The sequence below is a fragment of the Scomber japonicus genome, chromosome 2 (genome assembly GCF_027409825.1).
Source record: "Scomber japonicus isolate fScoJap1 chromosome 2, fScoJap1.pri, whole genome shotgun sequence".
Lineage (NCBI taxonomy): Eukaryota > Metazoa > Chordata > Actinopteri > Scombriformes > Scombridae > Scomber > Scomber japonicus.
In genome coordinates, this window is record NC_070579.1 from 3,249,292 (window position 1) to 3,266,217 (window position 16,926).

General features: G+C 36.8%; 3 protein-coding genes and 1 long non-coding RNA gene across 8 annotated transcripts in view; 1 reads left to right on the top strand and 3 right to left on the bottom strand.

Moving 5' to 3' along the window:
- LOC128376787 (nuclear factor 7, ovary-like) overlaps positions 1-16,926 on the bottom strand; it is a 33,375-nt gene that overhangs the window by 2,098 nt on the left and 14,351 nt on the right. The window lies entirely within an intron of this gene.
- LOC128376465 (E3 ubiquitin-protein ligase TRIM39-like) lies at positions 3,768-5,454 on the bottom strand. Of its 3 annotated transcripts, none has more exons than XM_053336418.1 (2): positions 5,225-5,451; positions 3,768-5,188 (listed from the first exon to the last, which is right to left on the bottom strand). In XM_053336418.1, exons 1-2 carry the CDS (start codon positions 5,449-5,451, stop codon positions 3,808-3,810), a joined length of 1,608 nt encoding a protein of 535 aa, XP_053192393.1. In that variant the 3' UTR covers positions 3,768-3,807. The 3 variants fall into 3 exon arrangements, with proteins under 3 accessions (XP_053192393.1, XP_053192394.1, XP_053192395.1); XM_053336419.1 differs by having other exon boundaries at positions 3,768-4,710; positions 4,780-5,451; XM_053336420.1 differs by having other exon boundaries at positions 3,768-5,454.
- On the bottom strand, positions 10,965-12,627 carry LOC128376756 (E3 ubiquitin-protein ligase TRIM39-like). 3 transcript variants are annotated; one of them, XM_053336585.1, is made up of 2 exons: positions 11,953-12,624; positions 10,965-11,883 (listed from the first exon to the last, which is right to left on the bottom strand). In XM_053336585.1, the coding sequence occupies exons 1-2, from the start codon at positions 12,622-12,624 to the stop codon at positions 10,984-10,986; spliced, it is 1,572 nt and encodes a 523-aa protein (XP_053192560.1). In that variant the 3' UTR covers positions 10,965-10,983. The 3 variants fall into 3 exon arrangements, with proteins under 3 accessions (XP_053192560.1, XP_053192570.1, XP_053192580.1); XM_053336595.1 differs by having other exon boundaries at positions 10,965-11,819; positions 11,943-12,624; XM_053336605.1 differs by having other exon boundaries at positions 10,965-12,627.
- On the top strand, positions 14,370-14,873 carry LOC128376983 (uncharacterized). The gene is made up of 2 exons (XR_008323285.1): positions 14,370-14,454; positions 14,649-14,873. It is a non-coding gene; the product is annotated as an uncharacterized LOC128376983 (long non-coding RNA).

Sequence of the window (16,926 nt, forward strand, 5' to 3'; positions counted from 1 at the left end):
GCTGGTTCACCAGTGGAAAGCTTTTAATGTGAAACAGCTACAGGAAATGAAATGTGTCTGTAGGAAGTGATCAGTAAATAGTCAAAGATCAGGAAATAGCAGTGAAGCTAAACTCCAAACCACAGAGGTTCAGTTACACTTTACAAAAGTCCTGAGAACTGACAGAGACTTAAAAACACTTAAAGTGTTTTTTACTGAGTCTGTAAAAGCAGCTGCAGTTATACTGTAAACAATCTCACAAGTGTCAGTATGAAATGAAAAGAGATGAACTTCCTGTCTCCTGTGTTAAAGCTGGTTGTTGAAACATTAAATATGATCAGTTGTACTCACCAGTGTTTGGCAGAGACTCTGCTGTGTTGTTGAGAAAGACTTGATGAACTCAGTTTAATTTATATTTGGACAGAAGTGGAGGGACCCGACTGCAGCTCTGCTGTCCTCTGATTAATGTTAAGTTTCATTTCTGCAGAGTGACATTGAAGCTGTCTGTCTGGTTTTTTCAGTGTTGCTCCTCCTCTTGCTCCGGCTCTGCATGTGGGACTTTTTTTTCTTCCTCTGTTTTACATCATTATTGTGAGATATCATGGAGCAAAGGTTGTTCTGCACCTAACAGGCAGGAGGAGTTAGACATGTGAAAAGGAGTTGTAGAAGCCAATAACATCATAACTTTTGGCTGCCTGGTAAAAAAAAAAAAAAAAAAAAAAATCCTTTGCAAATGTAATAACTGGAGCCAATAACGTAAATAAGTTTCATTTATTGGATATTCAGGACTTTTATTTTGTTATTGGCTCATATTGTTGCTCAGCTTAATAATGTGTATTAAAAGTATTTGAGGTTTTTCTTCAAACAGCCACAGTTAGTTATTTCCAAACAGACTTTTAACTTGTACAAACCATTTTCCAGTCTTTTTTTTTTTTTTTTTACAAATAAAAAATGACATGACAGAACAGTGAGTTTAGTTAACAACTTTCAGTTAACAACTGAAAGATGATTTAATTTAACCTCATGCAGATGCAATGTCCATATTTTGCATTACTTGTTTCTTTGCTTTAGATTATAACACTGAAACTGTTTGCAGCAGAGTTCAACAGGTTTCATGTTGACAGGTCCCTGATGACTCTCTACATAGAATCAATTTGATCATTTTCCCACATCTGTTGGTATGGCAGTCTAAATATCACATCCAAGAATACAGCAGCAAAGTGCTAGTGTTTGGTGTTCAACAAGTCACTGCTTACTCAGGTCATGTTGTTAAAGCATCACATTAAAACTACACACCTAGTTTAGTTTACTGTTGGTTTCTTTACAATCACATATTTACACATTTCTTTACATCATAATCAATCTCATCAGTATTCAAACTAACAGAAAATGGCAAAGTGGTCAATAACAAACCAAACCTCAAATATAAATAATATACATATACATATATTCAGTCAATCAACTATTACTGCAGCCAATGGCTATTTACATCAACAATTAACCACTCTAATATCTTTTAAATATTTTTTTACTCCATAAAAGGTCAGAAAATTGTAAAAATGTCCAACATCCAAAAAATATTCAGTTTCTATTATATAGAGCAAAAATTGGCAGTAAAATGTCATATTTACAAAGATGGAGCCTGAGACTGTTTAACCAAACACAAGAAACTTTTGGTTTCTTTGTTAACTTTGATTAATTAAATATGCTGTGAACAACTTCAATCATTTACTCATCTGCAGCTCTTTATCTAACAGCTCATTGTGGCTGTTTGTGCTTTTACTATTACTCAATACAATCTGATCCACTGATAAAATATCACAGAATATGTTCATATCTTGTTGTAGAGAAGAATTATTATTGAAGAATCTCACTGCTAACAAAGCTTTTGCTAACTTGCTGACAAAACACATTTTATTTCCTGTTGCTGCTTCACAATAAGAGTGTCCTGCTGGTTCACCAGTGGAAAGCTTTTAATGTGAAACAGCTACAGGAAATGAAATGTGTCTGTAGGAAGTGATCAGTAAATAGTCAAAGATCAGGAAATAGCTGTGAAGCTAAACTCCAAACCACAGAGGTTCAGTTCCACTTTACAAAAGTCCTGAGAACTGACAGAGACTTAAAAACACTTAAAGTGTTTTTTACTGAGTCTGTAAAAGCAGCTGCAGTTATACTGTAAACAATCTCACAAGTGTCAGTATGAAATGAAAAGAGATGAACTTCCTGTCTCCTGTGTTAAAGCTGGTTGTTGAAACATTAAATATGATCAGTTGTACTCACCAGTGTTTGGCAGAGACTCTGCTGTGTTGTTGAGAAAGACTTGATGAACTCAGTTTAATTTATATTTGGACAGAAGTGGAGGGACCCGACTGCAGCTCTGCTGTCCTCTGATTAATGTTAAGTTTCATTTCTGCAGAGTGACATTGAAGCTGTCTGTCTGGTTTTTTCAGTGTTGCTCCTCCTCTTGCTCCGGCTCTGCATGTGGGACTTTTTTTTCTTCCTCTGTTTTACATCATTATTGTGAGATATCATGGAGCAAAGGTTGTTCTGCACCTAACAGGCAGGAGGAGTTAGACATGTGAAAAGGAGTTGTAGAAGCCAATAACATCATAACTTTTGGCTGCCTGGTAAAAAAAAAAAAAAAAAAAAAAATCCTTTGCAAATGTAATAACTGGAGCCAATAACGTAAATAAGTTTCATTTATTGGATATTCAGGACTTTTATTTTGTTATTGGCTCATATTGTTGCTCAGCTTAATAATGTGTATTAAAAGTATTTGAGGTTTTTCTTCAAACAGCCACAGTTAGTTATTTCCAAACAGACTTTTAACTTGTACAAACCATTTTCCAGTCTTTTTTTTTTTTTTTTTACAAATAAAAAATGACATGACAGAACAGTGAGTTTAGTTAACAACTTTCAGTTAACAACTGAAAGATGATTTAATTTAACCTCATGCAGATGCAATGTCCATATTTTGCATTACTTGTTTCTTTGCTTTAGATTATAACACTGAAACTGTTTGCAGCAGAGTTCAACAGGTTTCATGTTGACAGGTCCCTGATGACTCTCTACATAGAATCAATTTGATCATTTTCCCACATCTGTTGGTATGGCAGTCTAAATATCACATCCAAGAATACAGCAGCAAAGTGCTAGTGTTTGGTGTTCAACAAGTCACTGCTTACTCAGGTCATGTTGTTAAAGCATCACATTAAAACTACACACCTAGTTTAGTTTACTGTTGGTTTCTTTACAATCACATATTTACACATTTCTTTACATCATAATCAATCTCATCAGTATTCAAACTAACAGAAAATGGCAAAGTGGTCAATAACAAACCAAACCTCAAATATAAATAATATACATATACATATATTCAGTCAATCAACTATTACTGCAGCCAATGGCTATTTACATCAACAATTAACCACTCTAATATCTTTTAAATATTTTTTTACTCCATAAAAGGTCAGAAAATTGTAAAAATGTCCAACATCCAAAAAATATTCAGTTTCTATTATATAGAGCAAAAATTGGCAGTAAAATGTCATATTTACAAAGATGGAGCCTGAGACTGTTTAACCAAACACAAGAAACTTTTGGTTTCTTTGTTAACTTTGATTTTAAGTAGAAGTGAGAATAGAGTTGTGTGAATTTGATCAAAAGTTTGAATAGTTTTAATTTTTAATGAATGAATCTCACTTTTCGTGGGATACATAACATTCTTTTAATATAGTTCTTCTTTATTCTTAATAAACAAAGTGTACAGTATGACACACTGAATGTTACTGACACTTATTTGGTCTCATGAAATAAAAAAGATGATTACTCAGTTTGATTGACAGGACAGATGATCAGAGGGGCAGAGTTTTTACCACCATAATTAGGACCAGGACCGAAGTATGGGTAGAGTTTCTCAGTGAAGGAGCAGCCAGTAAAGGAGTAGATAAGAGCTGCAGTATCTACGTCATAAAAGGAGACCAGACCCTCCTCATAATCCACAAACACCCCCACCTTCTGAGGACGAGACTTCAGAGAGAGAACGACTGAAGGGCCAGCAAGAGCTTTGTACTCGTTTCCATTTCTCAACCATATAGTCCAGTAACCATCCTGAGGTCTCAGTGTCATGTTTCCCTTCCTGTTGATCGACTCTCTGGCCACTCCTAAATCCCACTCAGTCTTCTCTTTAACCTGAACCTCAAAGTAAAATCTGCCTGAAGAGAAACTCTGCTTTCCTATAACATCAGTATAAAGTGTAAATCTCTCTGGGTTGTCTGGGAGATTCTTCTTCACATCACCACAGTTTACTTGTTTCCCATCATTAGACAGGATGAGTTTAGGATGTGCTGTATCAGGATCAAGAGTCACATCCACTGCATACTGCTGGATCCTCTTCAGCTCAGCCTCAGCAAGCAGCTTCTTCATCTGTTTACTGAGCGTCTCCTCCAGCTGAGCCACAGCTTTCACCACAGTCCCCTCATATGATGGACAGACGCTGACCTCTGTCCAGTCTTTGGTGGGTGGAGCAGCTTTCAGGGACGGGAGGTTTTTGAGGAGGTGGAGGTGGTCTTCAGAGTGTGAGAGCTTCTCCACCTCAGAGCTTCTCTTCTTCAGCTCAGAGATTTCTTGTTCCAGCTCTTTGATGAAGTCTTCAGCCTGTTTCTCTGTTGTTCTTTGCTTCTCTTCAATCGTCTCAATGAGCTCATTCAGGCTTCTCTCAACAGACTCCTTCAGAGCGGTGAAGAACTGAACACCTTCTGCTTTCTCTCTGTCTGCAGCTTCCTCACTGAGGTCAACTGAGTGTTTGATCTCTTCAATCCTCAGTCGTCTCTTCTGGATCATCTCCTGAAATTCAGCCTCTGTCTTCCCCAGCTCTGCCTTCTTTCCTTCATATTCTTCTTTCAGAGGAACAAATTCATGTGTCTTGTGGTCTAAAACAGGGCAGAGCATGCAGACACATGTCTGGTCGGTCTTACAGAACAGCTCCAGAGGTTTATCGTGCTTCATACACATCCGGTCTTCCAAGTTCGCCACAGGGTTGATCAGCTGATGTCTTTTCAGGCCTAAAGCTGTCAGATGAGGCTCCAGGTGAGTCTCACAGTAGGAGATCAGACACACCAGACAGGACTTCAGGGCCTTCAGTTTGGTTCCAGTACAGACGTCACAGGGAACTTCTCCTGGTTTGGCAGCTTGTTGCTCTGAGCTGCTGCTGCTGGCTTTCTGTTGAGCTTCCTGTCTGAACTGAGAAACCATCTCAGAGAATAAAGTGTTGACCCTCAAGTCAGGTCTTGTGTTGAACATTTCTTTACACATTGGACACAGGTACTGGTCATTACTGTTCCAGTGTTCATTGATGCAGTTTTTGCAGAAGTTGTGTCCACATGGTGTGGTGACTGGATCAGTGAACACATCCAGACAGATGGAGCACAGAAACTGATCTTCAGATCTCAGACAGCTGGCAGCAGACATATCTACACATGTAGAGTGAAAGAAGAGAAACAAAACATATTATTTTTTGTTTTCTAAAAAAAAAGTTTGTTTACTGTTACATTTAGTAGGCTATAGCTTGATATAAAGCAAAACTTTTCATTAAATATGCTGTGAACAACTTCAATCATTTTACTCATCTGCAGCTCTTTATCTAACAGCTCATTGTGGCTGTTTGTGCTTTTACTATTACTCAATACAATCTGATCCACTGATAAAATATCACAGAATATGTTCATATCTTGTTGTAGAGAAGAATTAGTATTGAAGAATCTCACTGCTAACAAAGCTTTTGCTAACTTGGTGACAAAACACATTTTATTTCCTGTTGCTGCTTCACAATAAAAGTGTCCTGCTGGGTCACCAGTGGAAAGCTTTTAATGTGAAACAGCTACAGGAAATGAAATGTGTCTGTAGGAAGTGATCAGTAAATAGTCAAAGATCAGGAAATAGCAGTGAAGCTAAACTCCAAACCACAGAGGTTCAGTTACACTTTACAAAAGTCCTGAGAACTGACAGAGACTTAAAAACACTTAAAGTGTTTTTTACTGAGTCTGTAAAAGCAGCTGCAGTTATACTGTAAACAATCTCACAAGTGTCAGTATGAAATGAAAAGAGATGAACTTCCTGTCTCCTGTGTTAAAGCTGGTTGTTGAAACATTAAATATGATCAGTTGTACTCACCAGTGTTTGGCAGAGACTCTGCTGTGTTGTTGAGAAAGACTTGATGAACTCAGTTTCATTTATATTTGGACAGAAGTGGAGAGACTCGACTGCAGCTCTGCTGTCCTCTGATTAATGTTAAGTTTCATTTCTGCAGAGTGACGTTGAAGCTGTCTGTCTTTTTCTCCAGTGTTGCTCCTCCTCTTGCTCCCGCTCTGTATGTGGGATTTTTTTTCTTCCTCTGTTTTACAGCATTATTGTGAAATATCATGGAGCAAAGGTTGTTCTGCACCTAACAGGTAGGAGGAGTTCGACATGTGAAAAGGAGTTGTAGAAGCCAATAACGTAATAACAGCAGATAACGTAATAATGTTTCCCATTCTTTATGTAATAAGCCTAAAGAAACACTTTTTTAATACTTTTCAAATGTAATAACTGGAGCCAAGAATGTAAATAAGTTTAATATATTAGATATTCAGGACTTTTATTATGTTATTGGCTTATACAGTTGTTGCTCAGCTTAATAATGTGCATTGAAATTTTTTGAGGTTTTTCTTCAAACAGCCACAGTTAGTTATTTCCAAACATACTTTTAACTTCTTCAAACCATTTTCCAGTTTTTTTTTCACAAATACAAAATGAGATGACAAACAGTTAACAACAACTGAAAGATGATTTAATTTAACCTCATGCAGATGCAATGTCTATATTTTGCGTTATGTACAACCTTACTTGTTTCTTTGCTTTAGATCATAACACTGAAATGGTTAGCAGCAGAGTTCAACAGGTTTCATGTTGACAGGTCCCTGATGACTCTCTACATTTGATCATTTTGCCACATCTGTTGGTATGGCAGTCTAAATATCACATCCAAGAATACAGCAGCAAAGTAACAGGTGTCCAGCAGAGTAGCCTGTCTGGTTTGTATAACAGTCGGATAGATCCACTATAGATCCACTTTATCATAAACATTCAGGTCAGCAGTGATCTTTCCTGTTGCTGTCAGGACTCGATGGCATGTTCAGTGGTTTTGTTTTGTTGTTATTTTGTTAAACTTTGTCTCTGTGTGTTTCAGAGATGTATGGAAACAAGGACGGGTCCATCCCTGCCACCTTTGAGATCCTCTACATGAATGGCTGGAAGCCTCATGAATCACAGGTGAGACGGATGTTCTCCTACAACAAACAGAGTTGTGTGTTTAACAGAGTCTTTATTTATTTTATCTCTGTCTCCAATTTTGGTGCCAAGTTATGATTCCCAGAGTTCACAATTGTCAGTCATTCCAAATAACCCAGAAACAGGAAAGAAATACCAAAGCAGGTCTATCAGTGTAACTGTTGTTAATTAATCCATTAAATGTTTTTTTTTTTTCATCAGGCCAAACCAGCGAAGCGTGGCTCAGCCACTGTGTCGTTTGGGGATTTGTCAAACATCAGTCAGCCAACCAACACAAAGAAGTCATAGAAACATCTGAACCACTGATCAGCTGACACACTGAAGATTGTAAATACTATATTTTATTTAAACACCTGTTTTGTAGCCAGACTAAGTATAAGCAATGTGTTGTAATATTATTCTCTGGAAATAAAGCTGAACAGAGAAGGTGGTGTGTTGATTGCTTTCTCTTTAACAGGAAGTTTAGTTTATGGATATGAATAAAATGTACTTGCTGAAAAAACTCAACAGCTGACTATTCAGAGGGTCCTTAACTTTAACCAAACACTAAACAAGACTTTTTTAGGTGACTAAAATATTACAAAATGTTTCTTTTACGTTAACTAACCAATGTTTCCACGCTCTAAAATATACCCAGATTCATCATCAAATTTGAATTAAATCAGACAATAGTTTCAAAAATGAACATTGTGTCGACATGAAACTAGTGATTGAGACCATAAAGTTATTAGGAAACTCTTTACTGAGGTAATAAATGAAGTGAGAAGTAGGGTCATTTTCTCACAGATCTCTGTACAATTAGACTTTCTTTTTGAACCAGTGGATTTGCCCCCTGATGGCCATTAGAGAGAATTCAGGTTTATGGGTCTCCCACTTTCCATCTGCTCGGTCTAACCTACAAGCTGACTGGAATTCAGTCTTTATTTTAGAGGTATCTTGTCCAGACCTGAAATTTTGGAAAAGGAGTAAATCTGATCTGTTGATGGCACTAGACAAAAAATCAAGTCATTGGAATTCATCACGGTTGTTTAAACAAGTCATGCCAGAATAACTATGCAGGGGTTTTTTTGCAAACGTTTTCACAATCTGTCTATCCTGTTTCACTCAGAAACACATCACAATATGGAAGTTAGATAGGCAAGGCAGCTTTATTTATATAGCGCATTTCATACCCAGTTTCAACTCAATGTGCTTTAAATGAAACAAACATTTAACAGTAAGAATTGGAAACAAAAAACATACAATTTAAAAAGTAAAACTGTCAAAAAACTGTTTCATTTGGACTTTGAATACTTTAAATAGCATCTCCGTGGAACATAGATGGCAGAGCTCAATCTTAATTAAGACATACTTAAATACAAAACAATATTAGTTGAATAATCTGCTCCTACTTTAGCTCAATGTATTCTACTACTGTGTTGTTTTTTTCTTAATTTCCAGCTATAAATTCCAGCTTTGTGTAATTAAGTATAATATTCACTTCCATGTAGCACTGAACAGATTTGGAAACTACACTCAGTTGCAAGTATATTAGGTGCACCTATACTCTTTAAACCAATCTACTTCAAACTACAGAGGCCCTGCAGTACATCTTACCTTTACGAAATACAGTTGAGTTGATAAAGTTCTTGTTGATGTGGCGGTTGTGTACTCCATCTCTGTTGCGTTGTTTTATGGAAGAAGCACCACCGTCACTTTCAGCATCAACCTGCCATTTATTCTGATGGTAAAAGGAGTGATATCCCACAGTCAGTCTCTCACATGCACTTCTCAAAAATACTGAAATAAAACAACATAAAATAAGGTCAGTTTGACTTGGTGCTAGCTAGCAGCTACTCCATACTATTTATTTACATACAGAGCTTAGCTAGCAAACCACCGATGACGTGGTGCACTCAACACCCCGACTTAAACAATTCAAAACACTGATAATACTGACATACAGCATAAGATACAGACACTCACTTTTAGCCATAAAACAAAGTTAATATCTGTATTTTTACGGAGCTGATCAAATGTGCACCTACCACAGAGACGGCATTCAAGACTGCTGAGTTCAGGGCGCACCAGCAGAGGGCGCTGTAGGCTACTCATATTACTCTCATAGTCTCTGTGGTAATATCCATTATTCTTATGCAGAGAAAAATAATAATAAAATACACAACACAATAGGAAATGGACAAATGGCCAATAATAAATTAAAATCAGTGCAAATATATATTAAAAACAGGACAGTTAGAAATGGCAAGTGGAATCATTAACTCCGTTACACTGTGATAACCGAAAGGTGAGTTTTGATGCTGCAAAACCAAATCTGGCCACTAGACGACACTGTTGTACAGAGAGACCATAATTACTGCAGCAGCTATTTATAAAAGGTAAGTTTCAAATAAGAGAAAGACAAGCTGCTAAACTTACCTGTAACAAGGTTGAAATACTATATACACTGAATATAAAAGAAAACGTCTAATAAGGTTGAAACACTGAATACAGAAGTTATTCCATTATAATGTTTTCCATTATAACAAGATATTTTTAATGTTATTCTGATATATTTTCTAGTTACTACTGTACATACCAGATTATTCACTTTTTACAGGAAACATATTATAATGACTGTAATAACTAATATTTATTTGTTTATGGTAGGACATGTCACAATCTTTAAATTATTTAATGAAACAATACAAATATTGAAACCCTATTTTAAGTTAATATAAAACACTAATGCATGTTTTAATTTAAATATTGGTTACTGTACAGTCGGCATAAAGTTCAACAATAAAAACAGTTGGATGATTTACTTCAGTAGAAAACAAGCCTCTCAATAGATTGTAGGTCAATTAAATAAAACCAACAAGCAGTGCAGAGAGAAAATAATGAAATATGATGATACAAAGCTGCATAATGTAGACTAATAAGTGTATGTTAAATAAAGCAGTAAAAACATTAGTGATTGTTAATGAACTGTAACAGAAACACAAACACAGCTTCTCTGTAAACCAGGCTTTATTTTTAGTGTTTGGTGTTCAACAAGTCACTGCTTACTCAGGTCATGTTGTTAAAGCATCACATTAAAACTACACAACTAGTTTAGTTTACTGTTGGTTTCTTTACAATCACATATTTACAGATTTCTTTACATCATAATCAATCTCATCAGTATTCAAACAAACAGAAAATGGCAAAGTGACCAATAACAAACCAAACTTCAAATATATAGAATATACATGAACATATGTTCTATTAATCAACTAGAACTGCAGCTAATGATTATTTACATCAACAATTAACCTCTCTAATATCTTTTAAATCAAATTTTACTCCATAAAGGGTCAGAAAATTGTAAAAACGTCCAAACAATATTCAGTTTCTATTATATAGAGCAGAAAACTGCAGTAAAATATCATATTTACAAAGATGGAGCCTGAGACTGTTTAACAAAAAACAATAAACTTTTGGTTTCTTGCTAAAATTTGATTTTAAGTAACAGTGAGAATAGAGTTGTGTAAATTTGATCAGAAGTTTGAATAGTTTTAATTTTAAATAAATAAATCTCACTTTTCATGGGATACATAACATTATTTTAATAAAGTTCTTTATTCTTAATAAACAAAGTGTACAGTATGACACACTGAATGTTTATTTTTGCTCTCATAAAATAAAAACAGGTGATTACACAGCTTGATTCACAGGACAGATGATCAGAGGAGCAGAGTTTTTACCACCAACATTAGGACTAGGACTGAAGTATGGGTAGAGTTTCTCAGTGAAGGAGCAGTCAGTAAAGGAGTAGATAAGAGCTGCAGCATCTACGTCATAAAAGGAGACCAGACCCTCCTCATAATCCACAAACACCCCCACCTTCTGAGGACGAGACTTCAGAGAGAGACGGACTGAAGGGCTATTACCAGCATAGTACTCATTTCCATTTCTCAAACATATAGTCCAGTAACCATACTGAGGGCTCAGTTTGATGTTTCCCTTCCTGTTGATCGACTCTCTGGCCACTCCTAAATCCCACTCAGTCTTCTCTTTAACCTGAACCTCAAAGTAAAATCTGCCTGAAGACAAACTCTGCTTTCCTAACACACAGGGATTTACAGAAAATCTCTCTGGGTTGTCTGGGAGATTCTTCTTCACATCACCATGATGTACTTGTTTCCCATCATCAGACAGGATGAGTTCAGGGTGTGCTGTATCAAGATCAAGACTCACATCCACTGCATACTGCTGGATCCTCTTCAGCTCAGCCTCAACCAGTTTCTTCATCTGTTTACTGAGTGTCTCCTCCAGCTGAGCCACAGCTTTCACCACAGTCCCCTCATATGATGGACGGACGCTGATCTCTGTCCAGTCTTTGGTGGGTGGAGGAGCTTTCAGGGAAGGGAAGTTTTGGAGGAGGTGGAGGTGGTCTTCAGAGTGTGAGAGCTTCTCCACCTCAGAGCTTCTCTTCTTCAGCTCAGAGATTTCCTGTTCCAGCTCTTTGATGAAGTCTTCAGTCTGTTTCTCTGTTGTTCTTTGCTTCTCTTCAATCGTCTCAATGAGCTCATTCAGGCTTCTCTCAACAGACTCCTTCAGAGCGGTGAAGACCTGAACACCTTCTGCTTTCTCTCTGTCTGCAGCTTCCTTACTGAGGTCAACTGAGTGTTTGATCTCTTCAATCTTCAGTTGTCTCTTCTGGATCATCTCCTGAATTTCAGCCTCTGTCTTCCCCAGCTCTGCCTTCTTTCCTTCATATTCTTCTTTCAGAGGAACAAACTCATGTGTCTTGTGGTCTAAAACAGAGCAGAGCATGCAGACACATGTCTGGTCGGTCTTACAGAACAGCTCCAGAGGTTTATCGTGCTTCATACACATCCTGTCTTCCAGGTTCTTCACAGGATCGATCAGCTGATGTCTTTTCAGGCCTGACTTTGTCAGATGAGGCTCCAGGTGAGTCTCACAGTAGGAGGTCAGACACACCAGACAGGACTTCAGGGCCTTCAGTTTGGTTCCAGTACAGACGTCACAGGGAACTTCTCCTGGTTTGGCAGCTTGTTGCTCTGAGCTGCTGCTGCTGGCTTTCTGTTGAGCTTCCTGTCTGAACTGAGAAACCATCTCAGAGAACAATGTGTTGACCTTCATGTCAGGTCTTGTGTTGAACATTTCTTTACACACTGGACACAGGTACTGGTCATTACTGTTCCAGTGTTCATTGATGCAGTTTTTGCAGAAGTTGTGTCCACATGGTGTGCTGACTGGATCAGTGAACACATCCAGACAGATGGAGCACAGAAACTGATCTTCAGATCTCAGACAGCTGGCAGCAAACATATCTACACATGTAGAGTGAAAGAAAAAAACAAAACACATTTTTATTTTGTTTTCTAAAAAAGATTTAGTAGGCTATAGCATGATATAAAGCAAAACTTGAATAATTAAATATGCTGTGAACAACTTCTATCATTTTACTCATCTGCAGCTCTTTATCTAACAGCTCATTGTGGCTGTTTGTGCTTTTACTATTACTCAATACAATCTGATCCACTGATAAAATATCACAGAATATGTTCATATCTTGTTGTAGAGAAGAATTATTATTGAAGAATCTCACTGCTAACAAAGCTTTTGCTGACTTGGTGACAAAACACATCTTATTTCCTGTTGCTGCTTCACAATAAAAGCTTAATTCTGGTTCATTGTAGAGTAGCTTTTAATGTGAAACAGCTACAGGAAATGAAATGTGTCTGTAGGAAGTGATCAGTAAATAGTCAAAGATCAGGAAATAGCCGTGAAGCTAAACTCCAAACCACAGAGGTTCAGTTACACTTTACGAAAGTCCTGAGAACTGACAGAGACTTAAAAACACTTAAAGTGTTTTTTACTGAGTCTGTAAAAGCAGCTGCAGTTATACTGTAAACAATCTCACAAGTGTCAGTATGAAATGAAAAGAGATGAACTTCCTGTCTCCTGTGTTAAAGCTGGTTGTTGAAACATTAAATATGATCAGTTGTACTCACCAGTGTTTGGCAGAGACTCTGCTGTGTTGTTGAGAAAGACTTGATGAACTCAGTTTCATTTATATTTGGACAGAAGTGGAGAGACTCGACTGCAGCTCTGCTGTCATCTGATTAATGTTAAGTTTCATTTCTGCAGAGTGACGTTGAAGCTGTCAGTCTTGTTTCTCCAGTGTTGCTCCTCCTCTTGCTCAAGCTCTGCATGTGGGATTTTTTTTCTTTCTCTGATTTACAGCATTATTGTTAGATATCATGGAGCAATGGTTGTTCTGCACCTAACAGCATATTAGTAATCATTTTGCCTGTTTTTTATGTAATAAGCCAATAACATAATGAAACTACTAAACCAATAACATAATAACTTTTAGCTGTCTGGTAAAAACAATCCTTTTCAAATGTAATAACTGGAGCCAATAATGTAAATAAGTTTCATTTATTGGATATTCAGGACTTTTATTATGTTATTGGCTTATATTGTTGCTCAGCTTAATAATGTGTATTGAAAGTTTTTGAGGTTTTTCTTCAAACAGCCACAGTTAGTTATTTCCAAACGTACTTTTAACTTCTTTAAACCATTTTCCAATTTTTTTTTACAAATACAAAATGAGATGACAAACAGTTAACAACAACTGAAAGATGATTTTAACTTAACCTCATGCAGATGCAATGTCTATATTTTGCATTATGTACAACCTCACTTGTTTCTTGCTTTAGATCATAACACTGAAACAGTTTGCAGCAGAGTTCAACAGGTTTCATGTTGACAGGTCCCCGATGACTCTCTACATAGAATCAATTTGATCATTTCCCACATCTGTTGGTATGGCAGTCTAAATATCACATCCAAGAATACAGCAGCAAAGTTACAGGTGTCCAGCAGAGTAGCCTGTCTGGTTTGTATAACAGTCGGATGGTGAAGAGGGCAAATAGATCCACTATAGATCCACTTTATCATAAACATTCAGGTCAGCAGTGATCTTTCCTGTTGCTGTCAAGACTCGATGGCATGTTCAGTGGTTTTGTTTTGTTGTGATTTTGTTAAACTTTGTCTCTGTGTGTTTCAGAGATGTATGGAAACAAGGACGGGTCCATCCCTGCCACCTTTGAGATCCTCTACATGATTGGCTGGAAGCCTCATGAATCACAGGTGAGACGGATGTTCTCCTACAACAAGCAGAGTCGTGTGTTTTAGTGCCAAGTAATGATTACCAGAGATAATTTGTCTTTTAAACAGTCTGTCATTCCAAATAACCCAGAAACAGGGAAGAAATATCAAATCAGGTCTATCAGTGTAACTGTTGTTAATTAATCCATTAAATGTTTTTTTGGTTTTTTCATCAGGCCAAACCAGCGAAGCGAGGCTCAGCCACTGTGTCGTTTGGGGATTTGTCAAACATCAGTCAGCCAACCAACACAAAGAAGTCATAGAAACATCTGAACCACTGATCAGCTGACACACTGAAGATTGTAAATACTATATTTTATTTAAACACCTGTTTTGTAGCCAGACTAAGTATAAGCAATGTGTTGTAATATTATTCTCTGGAAATAAAGCTGAACAGAGAAGGTGGTGTGTGGATTGCTTTTTCTTTAACAGGAAGTTTAGTTTTTGGATATGAATAAAATGTACTTACTGAAAGAACTCAACAGCTGACTCTTCAGAGGGTACTTTACTTTAACCAAACACTAAACAAGACTTTTTTAGGTGACTAAAATGTTACAATTAACTTTCTTTTATGTTACCTAATCTATGTTGTGGCCATGGTAGCAACCTATCAATACAATGTTGCCACGCACAGATTTATATCAAATTTTAATTAAATCAGACAATAGTTTGAAAAATGAACATTGTGTTCACATGAAACTAGTGACTGAGACGATAAAGTCATTAGGAAACTATTTACTGAGGTAATAAGTGAATTGAGAAGTAGGGTCATTTTCTCACAGATCTCTGTACAATTGGACTTTCTTTTTGAACCAGTGGAGTCGCCCCCTGATGGCCATTAGAGAAACTGCAGTTTTATGGGTCTCCCACTTTCCACCTGCTCGGTCTAACCTACAAGCTGACTGAAATTCAGTCTTTATTTTAGAGGTATCTTGTCCAGACCTTAAGTTTTAGAAAATGAGTAAATCTGATCTGTTGATGGCACTAGACAAAAAATCATCAAGTCATTGGAATTCATCACGGTTGTTTAAACATGTCATGCCAATCTGTCTAACCTATTTCACTCAGAAACACATCACAATATGGAAGTTAGAAAGGAAAGGCAAGGCAGCTTTATTTATATAGCGCATTTCATACCCAGTTTCAACTCAATGTGCTTTACATAAAACAAACACTTAACAGTACGAATTGGAAACAAAAAACAATTTGAAAAATAAAACGGTCAAAAAGCTGTTTCATTTGGACTCTGAATACTTTAAATAGCATCTCTGTGGGACATAGATGGCAGAGCTCAATCTTAATTAAGACATACTTAAATACAAAACAATATTAGTTGAATAATCTGCTCCTATTTTAGCTCAATGTATTCTACTACTATGTTGTTTTTAGAAGCACTGAACAGATTTGGAAACTACACTCAGTTGCAAGTATATTAGGTGCACCTATACTCTTTAAACCAATCTACTTCAAACTACAGAGGCCCTGCAGTACATCCTACCTTTATGAAATACAGTTGAGTTGATAAAGTTCTTGTTGATGTGGCGGTTGTGTACTCCATCTCTGTTGCGTTGTGTTATGGAAGAAGCACTACCGTCACTTTCGGCATTAACCTGCCATTTATTCTGATGGTAAAAGGAGTGATATCCCACAGTCAGTCTCTCACATGGACTTCTCAAAAATACTGAAATAAAATAACATAAAATAAGGTAAGTTTGACTTGGTGCTAGCTAGCAGCTACTCCATACTATTTATTTACATACAGAGCTTAGCTAGCAAACCACCGATAACGTGGTGCACTCAACACCCCGACTTAAACAATTCAAAACACTGATAATACAGACATACAGCATAAGATACAGACACTCATTTTTAGCCATAAAACAAAGTTAATATCTCTGTTTTTACGGAGCTGATAAAATGTGCACCTACCACAGAGACGGCATTCACAGACTGCTGAGTTCAGGGCGCACCAGCAGAGGGCGCTGTAGGCTACTCATATTACTCTCATAGTCTCTGTGGTAATAGCCATTATTCTTATGCAGAGAAAAGTAATAATAAAATACATAACACAATAGGGAATGGACAAATGACCAATAATAAATTAAAATCAGTGCAAATATATATTAAAAACAGGACAGTTAGAAATGACAAGTGGAATCATTAACTCCGTTACACTGTGATAAACTGAAAGGTGAGTTTTGATGCTGCAAAACCAAATCTGGCCACTAGACGTCACTGTTGTACAGAGAGACCATAATTACTGCAGCAGCTATTTATAAAAGGTAAGTTTCAAATAAGAGAAAGACAAGCTGCTAAACTTACCTGTAACAAGGTTGAAATACTATATACACTGAATATAAAAGAAAACGTCTAATAAGGTTGAAACACTGAATACAGAAGTTATTCCGTTATAATGTTTCCCATTATAACAAGATATTTTTAATGTTATTATGA

Coding starts and splice junctions, on each gene's coding strand:
- LOC128376465 (XM_053336420.1), bottom strand. CDS start 5,451: ATGTCTGCTGCCAGCTGTCTGAGATCTGAAGATCAGTTTCTGTGCTCC.
- LOC128376756 (XM_053336605.1), bottom strand. CDS start 12,624: ATGTTTGCTGCCAGCTGTCTGAGATCTGAAGATCAGTTTCTGTGCTCC.